General features: G+C 43.1%; 1 protein-coding gene across 2 annotated transcripts in view; it reads right to left on the minus strand.

Annotated features, from left to right (window-relative positions):
• Positions 1–23,918, minus strand: part of dis3l (DIS3 like exosome 3'-5' exoribonuclease) — a 76,975-nt gene that overhangs the window by 25,862 nt on the left and 27,195 nt on the right. For both annotated transcript variants that reach the window (XM_062030411.1, XM_062030409.1), the window contains 7 exons: positions 17,793–17,871; positions 17,481–17,660; positions 17,197–17,366; positions 12,586–12,747; positions 12,234–12,484; positions 2,088–2,180; positions 1,119–1,407 (listed from right to left, as the gene is read on the minus strand). In XM_062030411.1, coding sequence (XP_061886395.1) covers positions 1,119–1,407; positions 2,088–2,180; positions 12,234–12,484; positions 12,586–12,747; positions 17,197–17,366; positions 17,481–17,660; positions 17,793–17,871 — 1,224 coding nt within the window. The remainder of the gene's footprint in view (positions 1–1,118; positions 1,408–2,087; positions 2,181–12,233; positions 12,485–12,585; positions 12,748–17,196; positions 17,367–17,480; positions 17,661–17,792; positions 17,872–23,918) is intronic.

The following is a 23,918-nucleotide window of genomic DNA, read 5'->3' on the forward strand; positions in this document are numbered from 1 at the left end:
TATTAATTCAATTAGAATTGATTTATTTTAGCTTTGCGTACATATGTTTTCATCAGTTTTTATGAGTAATTGCAGAATATTTGATTGGTATTTATTGTTGACAACAGACTGACATAAACCTTGATAATAATCTTTGTGACTAACACATAGTTCCATCTCGTTTGACAAGGTTTATCCTGTTAAACTGTAAGTATTTTAAATTATCGATTACGATTAAAATCAAGAGTAAGATGAATAATTCAGTATTAATATTTGAATGAGCTGCGGGCCCCTCTGTAGTGGGAAAGTTGGGCTTTGAGGTCAAAAAGGTTAACAACTCCTGCAATAAGGGAAAGGGAGTCCTGTTTAGGGCAACATTGAAGCTAGGTCCGCCACTGGCTATTGGGTAAATGAAGCTAGTTGTTTACTGAGTTTTAGCATAAGAGGAATGATAAGTTAAGCGTTAGCGTTCAAACTTAGCCAAGTTTTTCTCTTTAGTCTTATGTTCTATGAACTCATGATCGTCATGATTTATGCTGGTCTTAGACTGTTTGCATGCTTTCAACATTTGCCCATTTAAGTGCTTGTATTTTGAATTGTCTTGTTTTCCTAAAATTTGTTTTGTTGAAATTTGAGCAGAATTTTTTCTAGTTACGTGGATGTATAGCATATAGCCTGCTCAGTGGCCTAGTGGTTAGAGTGTCCGCTCTGAGATTGGTAGGTTGTGAGTTCAAACCCCGGCCGAGTCATACCAAAGACTATAAAAACGGGACCCATTGCCTCCCTGCTTGGCACTCAGCATCAAGGGTTGGAATTGGGGGTTAAATCTCCAAAATGATTCCCGAGCGCTGCTACTTCACCTCCCAGGGGGTGGAACAAGGGGATGGGTCAAATGCAGAGGGTAATTTCACCCCACATAGTGTGTTTGTGACTATCAGTGGTACTTTAACTTTAATTGATGCAAGAATCGTGGCGCAATTACCATAGCCACTCAGACGCAACCAGCTGCCCCGTAGTCCAGCGGTTTGAAAGGGTTTAAATAATTCACAAAACCTAACATAAAACAATACATTTCTGAATAATTTAGATACCAAATGTTGCATCATCTGCTATAAGAGTGTACAATAAACTTCTCATACCTCCACACCTTCCAGTTCCAAAGCCCCGCCTCGATCCCGCTGCACCCGTAGGTGTCGAGCCACGTGGGTCAGCATCTCCAGAGCTTGAATAAGCTGAACTAATTTGTCATCCTTCTCGTGGGAGCTAAGGTGGGACAATTCTGGTACCTCGGTCTGCACACCATTGAGGAGCGCTTGAGCCAGCTCGTAATGGAGCTGGTAGGAGGAGCGGATGATTGTGCGACCATACCACATCTTGTTGACAGCAAGGGTGTGTGCGTCAAGTTCCCACAGCACGCTCATTGCGTACCTGGATTTACACATGTATCAACCAATCATACAAATGATGTGTATTGACTTGAAATGTGAGTACAGGAGGTCCTCTGTCTACGTGAAAGTTCCATTCTTACGACGACAGTGTAATTCGAGTCTTAGTCTAAATCGGAACTTAGACCTAAAGTCGTTTACACTATATCCAGGGCACATGAAGGACATATAGAATACAGTAGGAATAAAAAGATTGAATACAAATATATAGTAAAACAGTAACAAAAAGTGATTCCTTACTTTTATTCCTATAGTTGGTCCTGTGGTACGTAGAGATGTCTATATAATGAGATCACTATGCTGTTTAGTTATCATTGTCCATTTCATAAGAGCAGATGCTTCTACACATTCAAAGATACCACATTTATTACATGACGGCCGCAGTGTTTGATTGATATTTTTACTCTTTCTAAGCATTTTACACGCCTATTCACTTTCCTACCTACCACTACCAGCAGAAGAATATGCCTCATAATTGGAAGACATAAAGAAGGAAAAACAAAAACACACTAAAGAAGCGTTGTTTTTCCTCTGTATACAATGTAGCGAGTGTTCAAGCAACTTGCTCTGGTTTTTTTTGTACAATAATACACGTTTATGGGAGTGCGTTGTGACCACATGAGGACCCCCTGTACATCTCACAGAAACAATACACTTACGGACCTATCGACTCCTCCCAACAGAGAGCAGAGATCTGCGCTGAGAACTGCAGGCAACATGTCATACCTGCGGTCTGCAAGGTAGCAGGTTGTAGCCCTGAAACAAGTGAGGCATGGGTCAATTCAGGCTTTTTTGTGTCACATCATTTTCAATATTGCCAAAGTCAGTTAGTATCATGATGTAGGGAGGTAAAAAACAAGGTAGTTTTGGGTTATGGGGATTGCTTTAAAACAATCCTTAACAGTAATTGGGAAATTAAAGAGAGCAGAATAATGCAGAGTGGATATATTACAGTTCCTATGCAAGGACATGCATGCACACAGAGTAACTTGTTGAAGAAGATAAAAGTGCTTTGGCACTCAAGAAGTTTGTTTTTCTTAAAGCTGAGGTGTCCAATTTTTTTCCACAGAGAGCAGCATAAAAAAAAATATTGAAGGATGAACAGAGGGTCCCTTTGATATTCTTTGCTATAATAAAACTAATCTGATGTGGGTCGATGCTAAAATACTTTGTGAGGTAGTTGAGAAAAAGTCCAGCTGCACTGAAAGGCAGGGTACACTCTGGACAAGTCGCCACCTCATAAACTGTCACCCAAAAAAAGATATTTGAAGCCAGCGAAACGAAACATTAGTTTTTGAGGTATTTACATTATTAAAAATGATATTGTTAGTTAATTTTTCTGAGAAAAAGCATATTCCAGACTGATATAAACATGTCCACTGTGGAGGACACTACCTCTAATAAAGTAAAAGTTGAAAGACACTAAAGTGAACATTATTGTTTTACACTGATGTTTAAATTGACACTTTGAAGACAAGCAACTGTAAGTTTTTTTTTTAATATGTCCTTGAAACAGTTGTCCTTGCCCAATTCTTAGGACTTGCATGTTTGTAGTAACAAATATGATTAGAACATGTGAGCTTTCTACTTCAATTACAGTAAATGTGTTTATCCTAAACATTTCTGCCATTTCATTTTATACACTATAAGATTTTACAAGTAATTTTTGTTTTGGACATATATCACAATAATATCATACCATGGCCTTAATACTGTAATAATAATATAGTATAGTAGTATAGTACCATCAGATTTTGATACGTTACATCCCTAATATATATATATATATATATATATATATATATATATATATATATATATATATATATATATATACTACCGTTCAAAAGTTTGGGGTCACATTGAAATGTCCTTATTTTCAATGAAGATAACTTTAAACTAGTCTTAACTTTAAAGAAATACACTCTATACATTGCTAATGTGGTAAATGACTATTCTAGCTGCAAATGTCTGGTTTTTGGTGCAATATCTACATAGATGTATAGAGGCCCATTTCCAGCAACTATCTTTCCAGTGTTCTAATGGTACAATGTGTTTGCTCATTGGCTCAGAAGGCTAATTGATGATTAGAAAACCCTTGTGCAATCATGTTCACACATCTGAAAACAGTTTAGCTCATTACAGAAGCTACAAAACTGACCTTCCTTTGAGCAGATTGAGTTTCTAGAGCATCACATTTGTGGGGTCAATTGAACGCTCAAAATGGCCAGAAAAAGAGAACTTTCATCTGAAACTCGACAGTCTATTCTTGTTCTTAGAAATGAAGGCTATTCTACAAAATTGTTTGGGTGACCCCAAACTTTTGAACGGTAGTATATATATATATATATATATATATATATATATATATATATATATATATATATATATATATATATATATATATATATATATATATATATATATATATATATACATACACAGTCGTGGTCAAAAGTTTACAGTGAAGCCAGTGAAGTTGGCACGTTGTGTAAATTCTAAATTTAAACAGAATACAATGTTTTGCAAATCCTTTTCAACTTATATTCAATTGAATAGACTGCAAAGACAAGATATTTAATGTTCAAACAAAGAAACTTAATTTTTTGGGCAAATAATCATTAACTTTGAATTTAATGGCAGCAACACATTGCAAAAAAGTTAATATATATATATGTGTATATATATATATATATATATATATATATATATATATATATATATATATATATACACACACATATATATATATATATGTATGTATATATATATATATATATATATATATATATTAACATACATTAATTAACATCAACATATATATATATATATATATACACACACATATAAACACACGCACGCATGCACGCACGCACGCACACACAAACCTTGCCGTTGGATGACTGACAAGAGTGTTCAGTCCCTTTTTTCATTCTGTTATAAATAGCTCAAAAAGTCACAAGTGGATTTTCATCTGACTTTTACGAATCGTCTGAAATAGTGTCAAATTTACTTTTAAAGCATGAACTAAGAAACTAAAACTTTTACCAACCGGCGAGGTTAACATCAATTGGTAGTGACTACATGCTTCACATAACTGCACATAGCACAGACTAACTATATAGGTACTAATTGGACAACCGATTCAGACATGGTCCAATTATTCATAAACCAACACAGAACATTAAAATACACAATTTTCCCACTGAACTATGTGGACATAATAAAAATATGTCTAATAATACCATACAAATAAAATACACTCATTTAATCCATTTAGTAGACCTGATGGGTAATATATGCAAAAAAACTCCACACTTGGACATGTGTGACGCATTTTAGTTGCTTGAGGGACATCGATAGAAAATGGATGGGTGGCTAGATGTTTCTGATCCATCCATCCATCTTCTTCCGATTATCCGAGGTCTGGTCGCAGGGGCAACAGCCTAAGCAGGGAATCCCAGACTTTCCTCTCCCAAGCCACTTCGTCCAGCTCTTCCCGGGGATCCCGAGGCGTTCCCAGGCCAGCCGGGAGACATTGTCTTCCCAACGTGTCCTGGGTCTTCCCCGTGGCCTCCTACCGGTTGGCCGTGCCCTAAACACCTCCCTAGGGAGGCGTTCGGGTGGCATCCTGACCAGATGCCCGAACCACCTCATCTGGCTCCTCTCGATGTGGAGGAGCAGCGGCTTTACTTTGATCTCCCCCCGGATGGCAGAGCTTCTCACCCTATCTCTAAGGGAGAGCCCCGCCACCCGGCGGAGGAAACTCATTTCGGCCGCTTGTACCCGTGATCTTGTCTTTTCGGTCATAACCCAAAGCTCATGACCATATGTGAGGATGGGAACGTAGAGCGACTGGTAAATTGAGAGCTTTGCCTTCCGGCTCAGCTCCTTCTTCACCACAACGGATCAATACAGCGTCCGCATTACTGAAGACGCTGCACCGATCCGCCTGTCGATCTCACGATCTACTCTTCCCTCACTCGTGAACAAGACACCTAGGTACTTGAACTCCTCCACTTGGGGCAGGGTCTCCTCCCCAACCCGGAGATGGCATTCCACCCTTTTCTGGGCGAAAACCATGGACTCGGACTTGGAAGTGCTGATTCTCATCCCAGTCGCTTCACACTCGGCTGCAAACCGATCCAGTGAGAGCTGAAGATCCTGGCCAGATGAAGCCATCAGGACCACATCATCTGCAAAAAGCAGAGACCTAATCCTGCAGCCACCAAACCGGATCCCCTCAACGCCTTGACTGCGCCTAGAAATTCTGTCCATAAAAGTTATGAACAGAATCGGTGACAAAGGGCAGCCTTGGCGGAGTCCAACCCTCACTGGAAACGTGTCCGACTTACCGCCGGCAATGCGGACCAAGCTCTGACACTGATCGTACAGGGAGCGGACCGCCACAATCAGACAGTCCGATACCCCATACTCTCTGAGCACTCTCCACAGGACTTCCCGAGGGACACGGTCGAATGCCTTCTCCAAGTCCACAAAGCACATGTAGACTGGTTGGGCAAACTCCCATGCACCCTCAAGGACCCTGCCGAGAGTATAGAGCTGGTCCACAGTTCCACGACCAGGACGAAAACCACACTGTTCCTCCTGAATCCGAGGTTCGACTATCCGGCGTAACCTCCTCTCCAGTACACCTGAATAAACCTTACCGGGAAGGCTGAGGAGTGTGATCCCACGATAGTTGAAACACACCCTCCGGTTCCCCTTCTTAAAGAGAGGAACCACCACCCCGGTCTGCCAATCCAGAGGTACCGCTCCCGATGTCCACGCGATGCTGCAGAGTCTTGTCAACCAAGACAGCCCCACAGCATCCGGAGCCTTAAGGAACTCCTGGCGGATCTCATCCACCCCCGGGGCCTTGCCACAGAGGAGCTTTTTAACTACCTCAGCAACCTCAGCCCCAGAAATGGTAGAGCCCACCACAGATTCCCCAGGCACTGCTTCCTCATAGGAAGACGTGTTTGTGGGATTGAGGAGGTCTTCGAAGTATTCCCTCCACCGATCCACAACATCCGCAGTCGAAGTCAGCAGAACACCATCCGCACCATACACGGTGTTGACATTGCACAGCTTCCCCTTCCTGAGGCGGCGGGTGGTGGTCCAAATTCGCTTCGAAGCCGTCCGGAAGTTGTTTGCCATGGCTTCGTTTTTGCCTCTGCGACCGCTGAAGCCGCACACCGCTTGGCCTGTCGGTACCTGTCCGCTGCCTCCGGAGTCCTATGAGCCAAAAGAACCCGATAGGACTCCTTCTTCAGCTTGACGGCATCCCTCACCGCCGGTGTCCACCAACGGGTTCTAGGATTACCGCCATGACAGGCACCAACTACCTTGCGGCCACAGCTCCAATCAACCGCCTCGACAATAGAGGTGCGGAACATGGTCCACTCGGACTCAATGTCCAGCACCTCCCTTGTGACATGTTCAAAGTTCTTCCGGAGATGGGAATTGAAACTCTCTCTGACAGGAGACTCTGCCAGACGTTCCCAGTAGACCCTCACAATGCGTTTGGGCCTGCCAGGTCTGTCCGGCATCCTCCCCCACCATCGCAGCCAACTCACTACCAGGTGGTGATCGGTAGAAAGCTCCGTCCCTCTCTTCAGCCGAGTGTCCATAACATGAGGCCGCAAATCCGATGACACAACTACAAAGTCGATCATGGAACTGCGGCCTAGGGTGTCCTGGTGCCAAGTGCACATATGGACACCCTTATGTTTGAACATGGTGTTTGTTATGGACAATCTGTGACGAGCACAAAAGTCCAATAACAAAACACCACTCGGGTTCAGATCCGGGCAGCCATTCTTCCCAATCACGCCTCTCCAGGTTTCACTGTTGTTGCCAACATGAGCGTTGAAGTCCCCCAGTAGGACAAGGGAGCACTTTCCAGTACTCCATCGAGTGTATTAAAAAAGGGTGGGTACTCTGAATTGCTGTTTGGTGCGTAAGCACAAACAACAGTCAGGACCCGTTCCCCCCACCCGAAGGCGGAGGGAGGCTACCCTCTCGTCCACTGGGTTGAACTCCAACGTGCAGGCTTTGAGCCGGGGGGCAACAAGAATCGCTACCCCAGCTCGTCGCCTCTCACTGCGTGCAACGCCAGTGTGGAAGAGAGTCCAGCCCCTCTCGAGAGAACTGGTTCCAGAGCCCTTGCTGTGCGTCGAGGTGAGTCCGACTATATTCAGCCGGAACTTCTCTACCTCGCGCACTAGCTCAGGCTCCCCCCGCCCCCAGCGAGGTGACATTCCACGTCCCAAGAGCTAGCTTATGTAGCAGAGGATCAGGGGCCGTACTTAACAAGCTACTTAGAGTGCCATTTTACACTTAAGTCCTGAGAATTTGCGAAATTTAGTCCTACTCTCAAACTTAAGAATAAAAGCTTTTTATCAACGTTCTTAAGTCTAAGAATCACTCCTACTCTCCACGATATTTAAGAGACCTTCAGAGGTCTCTTAAGTGGTTAGGAGTTGCCAGCAGGGGATGGCACTGAGGCGAGAGAGACGTGCGCGAACATTCAGGGAGCGGAACGATGTTCTGGATTTGTTTGATGACGAGCAGCTGATCAAATGGTATCGTTTAGACAGAGCGGGTATTATTTTTGTCACAGATGTAATACTTTTCGATTCCATGTTGATTTCTGCATGTGGCTGCAGTGGGCTAGTATATATATAGCCACCCACACCAGTTTCAAATTAGTTGCCTAATTAATGAATTGGAAAGAAAATGTTATGACAGTAGCGTATGTGTGTGGCCGTGAGGTGAGTGACGTCAGTGAGTGTGTGGGCGACAGAAGAGAGGGAGCGGTAGCGTGAGTGCCGGCGGGGACTAGTTTGTTTTGTATTATTTTGTTGTTTATTGTCAAAATATACACTCCCATTGTCCACTTAAATATTTCCAAGATATTTATTTATTCTTAGACAACGGATTCCCTTTCGTGATTGCTCATTTCTATGGACACAGAAATGACGTCACCTAAAATTCCGTTTACGGCACATAGTAATGTCGTAATTCAGCTCTGAGTGTGACACTTAAGATTCAGTCCTACACTTCGCTGAAAGTGTGAGTGAGACGCTTGATAACTAACTTTTAAGTGCAGCTTTCAGCGAAGAATTTATTTACTCTTAAGTCAACTCTTAGCAGACTTCTTAGGAGTAATTCTGAGAAGCTTGATAAGTACGGCCCCAGACCGCCAAGTGCCCTGCCTTCGGCTGCCGCCCAGCTCACGATGCACCCGACCTCTATGGCCCCTCCCATGAGTGGTGAGCCCATTGGAGGGGTGACCCACGTTGCCTCTTCGGGCTGTGCCCGGCTGGGCCCCACGGGGACAGGCCCGGCCACCAGGCGCTCGCCAATATGCCCCAACTGCGGGCCTGGCTCCAGAGGGGGGCCCCGGTGACCCGCGTCCGGGTGAGGGAAATCTGAGTCCTTGTTGATGCATTCCCATAGAAGTCTTCGAGCTGCTCTTTGTCTGATCCCTCACCTAGGACCTGTTTGTCTTCGGAGACCCTACCAGGGGGCATGAAAGCCCCCGGACAACATAGCTCCTAGGACAGACCTGGGCATTCTGCGGCCCGCGGGCCGCATCCGGCCCTTTGTGCGTCCCTGTCCGGCCCGCGTGAGGCCAATTATAAATTACAAAATAAATTTAAAAAAGTATCTATGTCGAGTGTGCAATACAACGGTGCTGCTTTTGTTTTGAAAATCGTTATTTGTATTACTTCCGTGTGGACGTATGCGTGTGCGTGGTTGTGAGTGAATGTGAACAGCTGCAATTACAAAATAAAGTTGAAAAAACATCTATGTCCTGCGCGCAATACAACTGTGCTGCTTTTATTTTGAAAAATATTATTTATGGCCGTGTGTCCGTGTGTAACCTGCGAGTGAAGGTGCACATGCAGCGACAAGTGATGCACGGTTTACACCCGAGACGCTAAAAAGAGAAAAGTTGATGAGGAATGCCGTGTTTTCAACAAGACATGAACTGCAAAGCAACGTCCCCTCTAAGGTGCGTGCCTGCGCAATTGCGCACTGCTCAAGCGTCCGCTGCGCGCAGCAAGTATATGCCGCGCACCAAATCAAATCCCATCTGAATTCTAAACAAAATAAACATATTTATTCTATGGAATTTTGCAATGCAACTTTGAGTGACAGTGACAACAAGCGGCCCTAATGGTGTTCGTCAACACCGTTTACAACACCGTTCAATTGAACACCGTTCAATTATTGTAACGTCTATCGAGATGCTTCGAGGACAGGAATTATATCGATCACTTTATTGAGCAAAACTGTTTATATTCGGACATAACCACACCAAAAACATGAGTAAAACAATTCTATCTCGAAAAACTAGTCATTTTCTGCCGTACAAACCAGGCCAAAACCAACTTGTCATCTGTCACCAACACGCATAGCACTAAACCACTGGTGCGTTTATGGCCACACAAAAAGTCGGACAACTCAAACACCACACAAAGTTACGCTATGACTCCTCAGTCATACGTGTGCTTATTTTACTGTCATTTATTATTAATGTTAATTTATTTATATAAGTCATGGAATGCTGTTACACACACTATGTTGAAGTATTACTATTATTATTAATTATTATTATTATTATTATTATTATTATTTATCTTACGGTATATATCAAAAATAATATTGAGCAAAATTTAATTGAAATATTGTCGATGTGGCCCTCCAGCAGTGCTCGGGTAGCTCATGCGGCCCCCGGTAAAAATTAATTGCCCACCCCTGTCCTAGGATCATTGGGACACGCAAACTCCTCTATCACGGTAAGGTGGCAGCTCAGAGAGGAGATGTTTCTGATGGATTACAAAACATTTCTACCCTGTTTACTTCCCTGACTTCCTAAAATATTTTGTAATGTTTCTGATGGATTACAAAATATTTTAGGAATGTAATGTTTCTGATGGATTACAAAATATTTTAGGAAGTCAGGGAAGTAAACAAGGTAGAAATGGTTCACATACTCTTAATGTTCAATGTTTTATCGCTTATACTTCACATTGTTATGGCGGGCAATCTAAAGCCTGGTGTATACCTTCGCGTCACATAACTTCCGTAGGCGACACCGTCTTCCCCCTCACCCTGCGGCGCGCACATATTGTCGCGCAATCTTTTCCGGCGGGCAATCTTTATCTGCACACAGATAACCAGATGGGAGGCATTCTTTTATGATTGATGATAACCGATGATGAGCAGCCAGTAATTTTAATAACAATATATTTTTTTACACAAGCGTGTTATAAAGAGTTTGCTCTCCAACACAAGATCAGGCGCATTCATCTGTTTTGAACGTTATCTCAGTTCCACCGTCTTTTGTTATACCACTGTGATTCTAGTTCTACTTAGTCAAGGTAATTTATTTGTTGTGCAAATACTCATAAAAGCACACTCTATAATATTCTAAATTATTTTGTTGCCAGCAATGTAGAGAGTGGATTTGAATGAGGACCTAATCTGTTTGAATTTACATAAAATGTTTATGAATATTACAATTTTACTTTATTAAAGAGGAAATTTGACATACAGTTTATTTGTTTGAAATGAATCCCCATTATTTACAACACAGTATTGCCATTAATCTTCCTGGGGTCAAAACAATAACATCTAAATAAAATCTCAACAATAAATACATAGAAAAAAGACACTCAATAACAGAGGCTATGCCTAAATATTATACATAAACAGCACTACAATCCATTATATATAAATAAAGAATACAAGGAATAAAAAACAGTCTTTAGTGTAGTAGCTTTTTAAACTTGTTTTAAAAAAGCCCTTACATTATAGTTGACTCCTTTATTACATGAGGCAGCCACAGGGAGCTCTGTACAACACAGTTTTTTGCATAGCACTGGATCTTGCTCCTGGTACTACAACGTTCCCATTATTTTGTTGTCTAGTGTAGTGTCTGTGTCTATGTTACAAACATATGATATTTTAGAGTGTAAGATTTTGACCTTGTTGTAGTATGAATCGTTAAAAAAAATACCAGCAGGTTTTTGTAGTAAGCACTTATCAACATATAACCATGATACATTGTGGTGCATACTGTCAATACTAGTCCAAAGTGGGCACTTCAATGCCAATTGTGCGGCCTTGTTTTGTCTAAGTTGGAGCTTTGGAATTACTTTGTTTGTCGCGTATAACCAAATCATTTCAGAGTAATAATCATGATGAGACACAACGACTGTAAAACTTGTTTGATTGAAAAATCAGTCATAAACAGGCACATTTTCTAATAACAGAAACAGTCCTGCCCATTTTAGACACTCTTGTTTATATGACAAGACCAATTCAATTGATAATTTATGGTTAACCCTAACAGCTCATTTTCATGCAATTGCTCAAAAGAAATACATTTTAAAGTGATGAAGGCTGTAAATGTTTTTAATGTATGTTTATGACCCAGAATCATGTATTTTGTTTTAGTGTTATTCAGAACACGCCCATTACTGTCAACAAAACTGGATACATAATCCCTTTCACTTTGCATTACATTGTATTTCTATTTTGCTGTCCGACGTACTGTAATAGCTCAATGTTTTGTAATATTGTTTTATGTCGGCAATTGTCTTACAAGAAGATTCACTCCATACTTGGTGTGGTGACCGTGGTAAATTACTATGGTAGCTACAGCTGCTCCTGGGGTAGATTGACTGTTTTATGTGTGCCACCCCTGCAGAACTAGTGTCACCACTGTGCCACCCCGGAAAAAAAAGTCTGGACACGCCACTGGAAAGTAGTATGACTAATACCCTCTCTCACCTTGCACGTGCCTCCAAGTCGGTGAGTGAGCCTTCAGAAACAAAGTGTGTAACATCAGCAATGTGGACCCCGAGCTCCAGCACCTTTCCTCCAGCGAGACGGCGCACGGACAGCGTGTCATCCACATCCTCGCAGCCTGCAGGATCAATGCTGAACACCATGTGACTTTCCCTCAGGTCCCGCCTCTCAGCCACCTGAGCAGGATCCACTCTCCACGGCTTCTCTGGAGAATTGACAGGCATCTCCCTCAGCTGGGGCCCGGTCATAGTTTGGAGAAGAAAAAAAAAAGATATTATTTGGAGGTCATTCTTCCCAACACAAACAGATCATTTATGAGTATGAGTTCTCTGACCTGCGCATCAGAGAAGGCAGCCACGTGGATGCAGTTCTCTAAGAGGATAGTCTGTATCTCCGTCTCAAGCTCACCAGCACAACCCAGAACCCTCACGCTGTGCCCATTAGGATATAGTGATGTGCTTTCCCATGAGTCAATGCGGACCACCACTCTGTGGTCCTGAACAGAAGAACAACATAAGATATATTGGTGGCAATGACTGGACAATAGACATCCATCCATTTATTTTCTATACTGCTTTGGGTCCCGGGTGAGCTGCAGCCTATTCCAGCTGAATTTAGGCAAGAGGCAGAGTACACCCTGGCTTGGACTGGTCGCCACTCAATCACAGGGCACATACAATGCGTACAAGAAACAATTGACACCTTCATTTACACCTAAGGGCAATATAGTTTCCATTTAACCTAACATGCATGTTTTTGGGATGTGGGAGGAAGACGGACAACTCTGAAAACCCATGCAAGCATTGGAAGACCTACACCCAGTGTTTCCCAACAGGCGGTGGGGGCGTGGCTATGGGCGTGGTCACCATGACATCATCGAGTAATTTGCATAATTTACTACATTGATATGATTTTCTCTAAAAAGGCTAAAAAAAGTATACTTACTAATTAATAATAACAGTTATGTTTTAAACATCCATCCATCCATCCATTTTACAATATAATTACAACACTTTATGTACATATTCATATACAGATTTGAACAATAAGTTATTCACTGAAATATATTTATTAATTGTGGTTCTTACAAAAAATATATCTTATAAAATATAAAAGCTAAAATGTCTAATAAAGCTCTGCCCCTTTAATTAGTGCATACTAAATAATTTAACTTTAGCCTACTACTACAACCATATTATTTACCAGCAACATAAAGTGAAACAGAGGCAGAGGTGTCCTGCCACAGTCAGTAACAAATAAACAGAAAACAGTAGTGGTGGTAGATAGACACAGAGCTTCATGAAACATCTGATCCACTGAACAAAGAGCTCCAAAAATCTAGAACTTTAGACTGCCATCAGTTTTACTCCCTACACTTAACCATGTGTTTCCTACTGCCTGCAGACTTTGCACCCTTTGTTATATACACATGTTGTGTTTCTAATATAAATACATTTAATAAAGTCAAATACAAATAAGGCATCAAGAGAAGTATCCTACACTTCTCTTTTGTAAAGTAAATCTGAACAGCCGATCTGGGCATCTACATCAACTATATGATTTGCCTGAGAAGCTGGAGCGGACAAAAAAAAACAAACAAAAAAAAAAAAACATTTATTTTTTAAATTGTATTTTTATTTTTTATTTGTGGCGGACGTAATTCTTTCGTGGCGGGCCGCCACAAATAAATGAATGTGTGGGAAACACTGACACCAATCTACACACAGAGGTGTTCCAACAGAAATGTACGGTAAACCTTTGATCTCGGGCTGCATGATTATGGCCAAAATAATAATGAAGATTGTTTTTATCAATACTGAAATCACGATTATCTATTATATTAGGTAGAACAGTATTGGAACGCAACGCCATCGTGTAATTTGTAATCAAATAGTATAATAAAAAGGCTAAGTAAACAATATCCATATATTTAAAGACAAATATTTGTGTCTTGTGTTCATTATTAACATGTCAGCTTATTCTCATTAAATCATGCCTTTAGCTTTATTTTCCATTTATTTATGCTTTTTTTTGGTGCCATAAAATTTTTTTTCATGGGTGGCTCACATGTCATCAATTGGAGACCAACACTTGACCTAATCTTACATTTGATTGTTTATTGCGTGAAACATGTATAATAAATGACAAAATATAATATATAGTTAATTAGTTACAATAGAGTTCATGTAAAAGAGTGTGTCAATGCACAATTATATTTTTGCATTCCCTGGATTCATACGCAGGTGCACAAAGGGTGCATGAATTCCAATAGGGAGCAGGTTTCGCCACAACACCGGCCAGAAATGTTTGCACCCGATGGAAACGTGTCTCCAGACTCTAATTTGCACAATGGCTAGCTGTTAGTCTTGCTCACAGTACAATTGTAGTCTTGTATTTTCATTTTCTTCTCCCAGCATTGTGGGCGTTCTGATGATCAGCATATTATCTGCATATGCATTAAGACAGAAATGCAAAATGCAACAGTGGCCCTTATTTTGCTCACTTAAGAGACACAATCCTCTGTGCACAAAAGTTTTGTCGATCAGCTTTGTGTGTGCTATCAAGTTTGCTAGTGTTTTAGTACACGTAAACCTTTAATAGATTAGGCCCTCAATGTAGCGTCTATCAATTGATTTTATACATTTTTGACAGGTAATATCAAACACCCACGCTCCCCACGCAAGCACACACGCAAAAAAACACATACATACTAAAAGCTGTCAAGCCTCTTTGACGTGCCACGGCGTCACAAACATTTTTATTAAACACAACTTAACTTTACACATAACATCAGGGTTGTTATAATAATAAGAGAAATAGAGTTTAATCTACAGATTATTAATCATATCTAGCCAGGAAAAAGGCCTACACATTACATCACCTTGGCGAAACACATGTTCACGTGACAAGAACTGTCTGGATTGATACGTCATTTTCATATTTAAAGTGTTATCTTTTACATGGATTTCAATGACATCCAAAAGTGTTAGTAAAACTCCATGTTTCATAATTTTTAAACAGCCCCAAAAAAGCCGTGATGGCAAAGTCTGCCTCATTAGTAATGAGCCTGCCTTCATTCTAGACTTATGCAGTTTTAGCTGACTTTCACGAGGTGGGCGTGCCCGCAGTCTGGATGGGAGAATACAAATAAGTGCATAACTTCAAGCACGTAAAAAAACATTTAAGTGCCGACGGGAGAATCATCAATCAATCAATTAAAGTTTACTTATATAGCCCTTAATCACAAATGTCTCGAAAGGCTGCACAAGCCACAACGAGTCAGCTCCCTAAGACTAGCTTCAATGTCAGGTGCTCCGGCCCCGGGAGTGCACTTAATTATGGCTGGTTTACTCAGCTGTATGTTCCAGGTGATGGAGTCCTCTATGACTAAGGTGTGGTGCCCGGTACCATGTGGTGCCCGGTACCATGTAGGACCATCTAAAGGGCTAAATCTATTATGCATCTCAACCGGTTCACCGTGGCTTGAAGGCCGCTTAGGGCTGCTACAAGCTGTGCTAGTCAGCTCGCTACAGCGAATGCTAGCAAATGTGACCGCGGCGTCTAAAGTTACAAAATTACTCTGCTCTAACTGGACGACGCGGTCCTCTAGTAGGGCCAACCTATCCATTAGAAAGGTGCATGAAGAGCAGAGAGCCAGTTCTTGCTGTCTTCGGAGAAGTGGCGGCCCCGTGAGGGAGCATATGCCTTCGGAGCATAGTTTGGCTTTGTTAGCTTAGCAGGTAGTGAGGTTGTTTCTTTCACCGAGTCGAGTTCTTGCTGTCTTCGGAGCCATAGGCTAAGAGTAGCAGACGCCTTTGGAGCGTAGTTGCTTTGAGCTGCGACTAACTTAGCTTCATTAGCTTAGCAGCTAGGTAGCTGAGAGAGGGGCGGTAAGACAGAGAGAGGGTGCTTTGCCAGTTTGATAAGACTACTAAATATGTTTGAGAAAGAATATAGAGAGCTGTAAAACAATTAGAAACACAGATAGAAAGTTAGCACTGAGCTTTTTCGCGGCAGCAGCAGCGAGCGTCAGCACTTTTCCGGACGTGACGTCACACCGGTGAATAGGGAATAGGGCCCTTATTATTACTTATACACTACCGTTCAAAAGTTTGGGGTCACATTGAAATGTCCTTATTTTTTAAGGAAAAGCACTGTACTTTTCAATGAAGATAACTTTAAACTAGTCTTAACTTTAAAGAAATACACTCTATACATTGCTAATGTGGTAAATGACCGTTCTAGCTGCAAATGTCTGGTTTTTGGTGCAATATCTACATAGGTGTATAGAGGCCCATTTCCAGCAACTATCACTCCAGTGTTCTAATGGTACAATGTGTTTGCTCATTGGCTCAGAAGGCTATTTGATGATTAGAAAACCCTTGTGCAATCATGTTCACACATCTGAAAACAGTTAAGCTCGTTACAGAGGCTACAAAACTGACCTTCCTTTGAGCAGATTGAGTTTCTGGAGCATCACATTTGTGGGGTCAATTAAACGCTCAAAATGGCCAGAAAAAGAGAACTTTCATCTGAAACTCGACAGTCTATTCTTGTTCTTAGAAATGAAGGCTATTCCACAAAATTGTTTGGGTGACCCCAAACTTTTGAACGGTAGTGTATATTATCATTCATATTATATAATATTAATTATTATTCTTAATTTATCAATATACGTTACAACCCTCAAAAAAAAATGATGTCATCAAAAAACGCCAGCAAGCTTTGGGTAGAGACCGAAAGAACAAGATTGAGGCCTAAATCAGTTTTCCCCGCAGTGCGGTGGGGACTGTATTATAAATAGGTTGATGCCCAATGGACCCCGGTAAGTAGAAGAAAATGGATGGATAGATTTCATATCATACTAACATATGAAATACTTACCCAAGTTAGCCAAACTGTTATGTAGTGTACTGAGATTATTGTTTTTAAAAGTAAACCAGACCTGCAAAGCGTCAGCCTGCTGTGTGCTGATGCGGATCTTTGGGATGCGATAGTCCCAAGGCACAGTCAGAATACGCTGGGAATTTCTGCTCTGGGACTGAGAGCTCTCCCTGGATGGGAATGTTACCACATAGTCCCTCCAATTCCTCTGCAGGATGCCCACAATACACCCTGAAAGTTGAATTATTCAGACATCATAAGACATTGTGATAGACCTTTGACAGAGTTTGAAAATTCATCACTTTGACAAAGAGTTGGATCCAATCTTAGAAATGAGAGTCCCACCTGTAGCTACAGGTTTACTTTGGCTGTCCTCTCCATTCTTATCATCCCCTTGTCCCTCAGTCAGCACAGAGACCTTCCCTCTCCACTCAGTCTTTGGAAACAACTCCACCACGACAATGTCCCCATGCACAGCCCTGTTACGATTCTTATTTCCGTACACCAACACCTCGCTGCTCAACTCTACAGCAGACAAGTAGGGACGGATAATACAAGAGACCACAAGAACAGTCAAGTGAATGGCTCACAAAGAAGAGGGAAAATACAAAAGTAAGATCTATTCATCAAGGTTAGAATTGCTACAGTACAGCTTACCTGTGTTTTTATCTGAGAGACCCATTGTTTGGACCCAAGCTTCTGTCAGTGCCCGATGCTTATTGACATTCAACATTCCCTGAGCAAAACAGAGAAGAGTGAAATTTATGTTAACCCAAGCGAGACAAAACAAGCAATTAACTAACTGCAAGTGTTTAGACCCCTCTAGATGTGAGTGGTACAACGATAAATGTATTTGTATTGTGAGTTTTTGGGTACAGATTATTCGTTTCAGTACAGATTTCCACAAGGTACTAGGGATGGACATTGAAACACAGTTCTGTAAGGGCACCGGTGCCAATATAAAGAGAAGTAGGTATCAGTGCCTAATTTTAGTTCTAAATGAATCCAAACTCACTAACCTGCAACAAGTGATTAGTGGTGATATTGTGCAAGTAACATCTTGTAAGCAATGTAGCGTACCGACTCCAAAAAGAAGCACAAAGAGTCTGACGCGCTTTATAAACTTTATTGGTGACCTGAACACGCCAACAGAGCAACCCTTTAACTTTGCTAGCACTGCAGCGCTAGCGAGTAGCCACAACAATAACAAAACACTTCTTCTTTATGCAACAATGATGGTTAAGGCGAGTGAGGTTGCATTCCCTGACCTCTGGAATTATGAGTATCGACAAGCATGTTGTTTATTGCAAGTTCTGTATATTCTGTATTGCTGCAAAACTTATAAATATTTGCTGTGGATGTTATTTCCTATTCTAAAATGTATTACTTTAGTTGTATTCTATAATTGATAAATATGTGTATTGTCCTGTCTAGCTACTCAGGCAATTCATATTGTTGATGTAGGTACCCATATTTGCTGTATAGATTTATTTTACAAAAGAGAAGTGTGGGGTACTTGTCTTGTTGCATTATTTGTATTTGACTTTATTAAATGGATTTATAATGTTTGGCGCAGTTGGACCGCAGAAGGGGGGAAAGAAAGAAAAAAGGAAGACAGAGGGGGAAATTGTGGGGACAAGAGGGGGGTAAGACAGAGAGACAACAACAACAACCACAACGACAACAACAACAACAACAGAACAGCATAAGCAAATACAACATGTACAAATATTATACGAAAAGTGATAGCAAAGAAGCAGTTAGTGAAGTAAATATTAATAATAAAGAAATTACAATGAACATTATTGCACTACAAATGGAGCAATACAAATACCAATAGAAATAGCACTATTGATAATGAATATTACTAATTCTCTCTTTTATCAGCAATACAATTCAGAATCAGAATCAGAATCAGAATAGTTTTATTGCCATTGTTTGAGAACGGGTTCACAAACTAGGAATTTTTCTTGGTGCAATCGTGCGACATAAAACACATATAACACATATTTGGTAATAAAAAGAGCTGTAACTGAGCTATCAGATAGACTTAGAAGGAATTCAAGGAATTCAAGGAGCTGCTGTTAGGAGTTATTGTTCATTTGCCTGATGGCCGAGGGGAAAAAACTGCTCAGGTGGCGGGAGGTGTGGGTCTGGATGGAGCGTAGTCTCCTGCCTGAGGGGAGAGGGGAGAATAGTTTGTGTCCAGGGTGAGAAGAGTCAGCTGTGATCCGACCCACACGCCTCCTGGTCCTGGAGGAGAACAAGACATGGAGGGATGGGAGCTTGCAGCCAATCACCTTCTCAGCAGCACGTACGATGCGCTGCAGTGTATTCTTATCCTGGACTGTGGCGCCGGGGAACCACACTGTGATGGAGGAGGTCAGGATGGACTCTATGATGGCTGAGTAAAACTGCACCAGCATCTCGGTCGGCACCTTAAGTTTCCTCAGTTGCCGCAGGTGCCGCAGGTGCCGCAGGAAGTACATCCTCTGCTGGGCCTTCTTGATGAGGGAGCTGATGGTCAGCTCCCACTTGAGGTCCTGGGTGATGGTGGTGCCCAAGAAACGGAAGGAGTCCACAATGGGGACGGGGGTGGGAGAGTCAATCAGGGTGAGGGGTGATGGTGGGGCTGTGACTTTCCTGAAGTCCATGATCATCTCCACTGTTTTCTGGGCGTTCAGCTCCAGGTTGTTGAGGCTGCACCAGGACGTCAGCCGGTCCACCTCTCTCCTGTAGGTGGACTCATCGCCATTCGAGATGAGCCCGATGAGGGTGGTGTCATCCGCAAACTTGAGCAGTTTTACGGATTGGTGACTGGAGGTGCAGCAGTTTGTATACAGGGAGAAGAGCCAGGGGGAGAGTACACAGCCCTGAGGAGTACCAGTGTTTGTGGTTCGACTGTCCGAGACAATCTTCCCCAGCCGTACGTGCTGTCTTCGGTCTGTCAGGAAGTCATTGATCCAACTGCAGAGGGAGTCGGGCACGCTGAGCTGGTAGAGCTTGTCTCGTAGCAGTCCAGGGAGGATGGTGTTGAAGGCAGAGCTGAAGTCCACAAACAGGATCCTAGCGTAGGTTCCTGGGGAGTCCAGATGCTCCAGGATGAAGTGGAGGGCCAGGTTCACTGCATCATCCACAGACCTGTTGGCTCTGTAGGCGAACTGCAGTGGGTCCAGGAGGGGGGCGGTGATGTCCTTGAGGTGGGGCAGGACCAAGCGCTCAAAGGACTTCATGACCACAGACGTCAGCGCGACCGGCCAGTAGTCATTTAGTCCTGTGATCCGTGCTTTCTTGGGGACAGGGACAATGGTGGAGGTCTTAAAGCAGGACGGCACGCGGCATAGCTCCAGAGAGGTGTTAAAAATGTCACCGAAGACAGGAGCCACCTGGTCCGCACAGTGTCTGAGAGTGGAGGGGGAGACACCATCCGGCCCGGGAGCCTTCCACGTATTCAGCTTCAAGAACTGCCGGCGTACATCCTCTTCTTTGATGGAGAGGGTCTTTACAGTCTTATGATGTTTTTGGAATCATGTGATGTCATTGGAGTCCTTTAAAGGCCTACTGAAACCTACTACTACCGACCACGCAGTCTGATAGTTTATATATCAATGATGAAATCTTAACATTGCAACACATGCCAATACGGCCGGGTTAACTTATAAAGTGACTTTTAAAACTTCCCGGGAAATATCCGGCTGAAACGTCGCGGTATGATGACGTATGCGCGTGACGAAGTCAGAGTAACGGAAGTTATGGTACCCGTAGAATCCTATACAAAAAGCTCTGTTTTCATTTCATAATTCCACAGTATTTTGGACATCTTTTGCAATTTGTTTAATGAACAATGAAGGCTGCAAAGAAGACAGTTGTAGGTGGGATCGGTGTATTAGCAGCGGACTACAGCAACACAACCAGGAGGACTTTGTTGGAGCGCTAGCCGCGCTAGCCGCCGACCTCACCTTGACTTCCTACGTCTCCGGGCCGCCAAACGCATCGGGTGAATTCCTTCGTCCTTCTGCCGATCGCTGGAACGCAGGTGAGCACGGGTGTTGATGAGTAGATGAGGGCTGGCTGGCGTAGGTGGAGAGCTAATGTTTTTAGCATAGTTCTGTGAGGTCCCGTTGCTAAGTTGCTAAGTTAGCTTCAATGGCGTCGTTAGAACAGCATTGTTAACCTTCGCCAGCCTGGAAAGCATTAACCGTGTATTTACATGTCCACGGTTTAATAGTATTGTTGATTTTCTATCTATCCTTCCTTCTATCCTTTATTTTTTTGTTTCTATATGCAGTTAAAGCACGATGCTATCACGTTAGCTCGTAGCTAAAGCATTTCGCCGATGTATTGTCGTGGAGATAAAAGGCACTGAATGTCCATTTTGCGTTCTCGACTCTCATTTTCAAGAGGATATAGTATCCGAGGTGGTTTAAAATACAAATCCGTGATCCACAATAAAAAAAGGAGAGTGTGGAATCCAATGAGCCAGCTTGTACCTAAGTTACGGTCAGAGCGAAAAAAGATATGTCCATCACTGTCTCTCAAGTCCTTCACTGTAACGTTCCTCATCTACGAATCTTTCATCCTCGCTCAAATTAATGGGGTAATCATCACTTTCTCGGTCCGAATCTCTCTCGCTCCATTGTAAACAATGGGGAATTGTGAGGAATACTAGCTCCTGTGACGTCACGCTACTTCCGGTACAGGCAAGGCTTTTTTTAATCAGCGAGCAATAGTTGCGAACTTTATCGTCGATTTTCTCTATTAAATCCTTTCAGCAAAAATATGGCAATATCGCGAAATGATCAAGTATGACACATAGAATGGATCTGCTATTCCCGTTTAAATAAAAAAAAATCATTTCAGTAGGCCTTTAACTCCTTTAATGAAGTGCTGGCATTGGTGGGGAGGGTGATGGTGGGAGGAGCATGGCTTTGATGAGCTGAAGGCCATTCATGCGACAGTAATGTGTGTTGAGGCCCTGAGCGAGAGTCATTCAGGGCCTGGGGGGTTTTGGGCTTATAGTTCATAAGGGCCCTTAGACCTCTCCAAACTGCCGCAGAATCATTGGAGCGGAACTGTTCCTGTAGACGGTTAGAGTACACAGATTTAGCTTTCTCCACTTCCCTGGTGAAGTGGTACTTCGCTTCTCTGTATGTACTTCGGTCCCCGCTTCTCCACGCAGCCTCCTTATTCTTGCGCAGCTGTCTGAGCTTGGGTGTGAACCAGGGCTTGTCGTTGTTATAACAAACCCTGGTGCGCGTTGGAATGATGCGCGCCTCATTGAACTGTATGTATGAGGTCACAGTGTCCGTATACTCGTCCAGATTGTTCGTGGCCGCTCCAAATGCCTCCCAGTCTGTCGTTTCCCAACAAGCACGCAACTCGTCCACAGACTCGGCGGTGAAACACTTAATGTTCCTCATAACAGGTTTAGCCAGTTTCAGTCTCTGTCTGTATCAAGGGATTAAGTGCACCATCACGTCATCTGATAGTCCAAGAGCAGCGCGCGGGATTGCATGAAAAGCCTTGCTCAATGTAGTGTAGCAGTGATCCAGCGTGTTCTCCTCTCTGGTCGGGCATTTAATAAACTGTCTATACTTTGGTAATTCCTGGCTCAAATTTCCCTTGTTAAAGTCACCAAGCACGATAACAAGAGAGTCAGGAAAAGACCGTTCCACATGTAAGATCTGTCCTGCAAGCGCGCGCTGAGCGTCACGCACGTCCGCGCCGGGCGGGATGTAAACAGCCACTAGAATGAATGAAACAATCTCACGCGGTGAGTAAAAGGGCTTACAGTGGATGAAGATATATTCCAGAGAAGGGGAACAGCGTTTTGAAATCACTGTCACGTCTGTACACCAGCTGTTGTTGATAAAGAAGCAGACTCCACCGCCTCTTTTTTTGCCAGAGAGCGCCGCGTCCCTGTCCGCGCGGAGAAGATGAAAGCCATCCAGTTGCACCGCTCTGTCCGGGACATTCGCGCTCAGCCATGTCTCCGTGAAGCACAACACACAAGATGAGGAAAAGTCCTTGTTCCTTCTCATCAGCAACGCTAGCTCGTCCATCTTGTTGGCAAGTGAGCGGACGTTGGAGAGGAAGATGCCTGGTAGAGGCGTGCGTAATCCCCGTCCGCGAAGACGGACAAGAGCGCCCGCACGTTGCATGCCCATACAACAACCCCCAACCCTCTTACAAAGCCCTGTGGCGATGGGTGCAGGTCATGGATGTGACTGGAAGCACCTAACCCAACCCTACACAGAGAGCATCACAGGAATGACGGTTGCTGAGATATGGGACGGAACAGCATGTCTCTTCGGTAGCTCCCCATGCTACTGAGCAGCCCCGCTCTGCTCACCCCGGAGAGGGAAAGGCCTAGAAAAGGTGGCCGAAAAATAGCCTGTTCCTCCTCAACTCGGACAGCTTACCGCGGCTGTCGGGTCATCCCTCTGTGCGGTCAAAACACTGACAAAAAGAAGATACCCCTTACAATCGCAACGTGGAATGTTCGAACCCTCTTGGATGCATCCAAGGAATCCACCCATACCTGCAGGAGAACAGCAATGGTTGCCCACGAGCTGAGGAAATACAACGTGGAGATAGCAGCACTCAGTGAAACCCGCTTTCATGGCGAGGACTCTCTAATAGAAGTTGGAGAAGGTTACACCTTTTTCTGGAAAGGACTGCCCCCAGACTCTTTCCGCCTCCATGGGTAGGCTTTTCTGTGAAGACCAGTCTGCTTAAAAAGCTCCTAGAAACACCAACAGGCATCAGTGATAGGCTGATGAC

Source organism: Entelurus aequoreus, linkage group LG02, assembly GCF_033978785.1.
Source record: "Entelurus aequoreus isolate RoL-2023_Sb linkage group LG02, RoL_Eaeq_v1.1, whole genome shotgun sequence".
NCBI lineage: Eukaryota > Metazoa > Chordata > Actinopteri > Syngnathiformes > Syngnathidae > Entelurus > Entelurus aequoreus.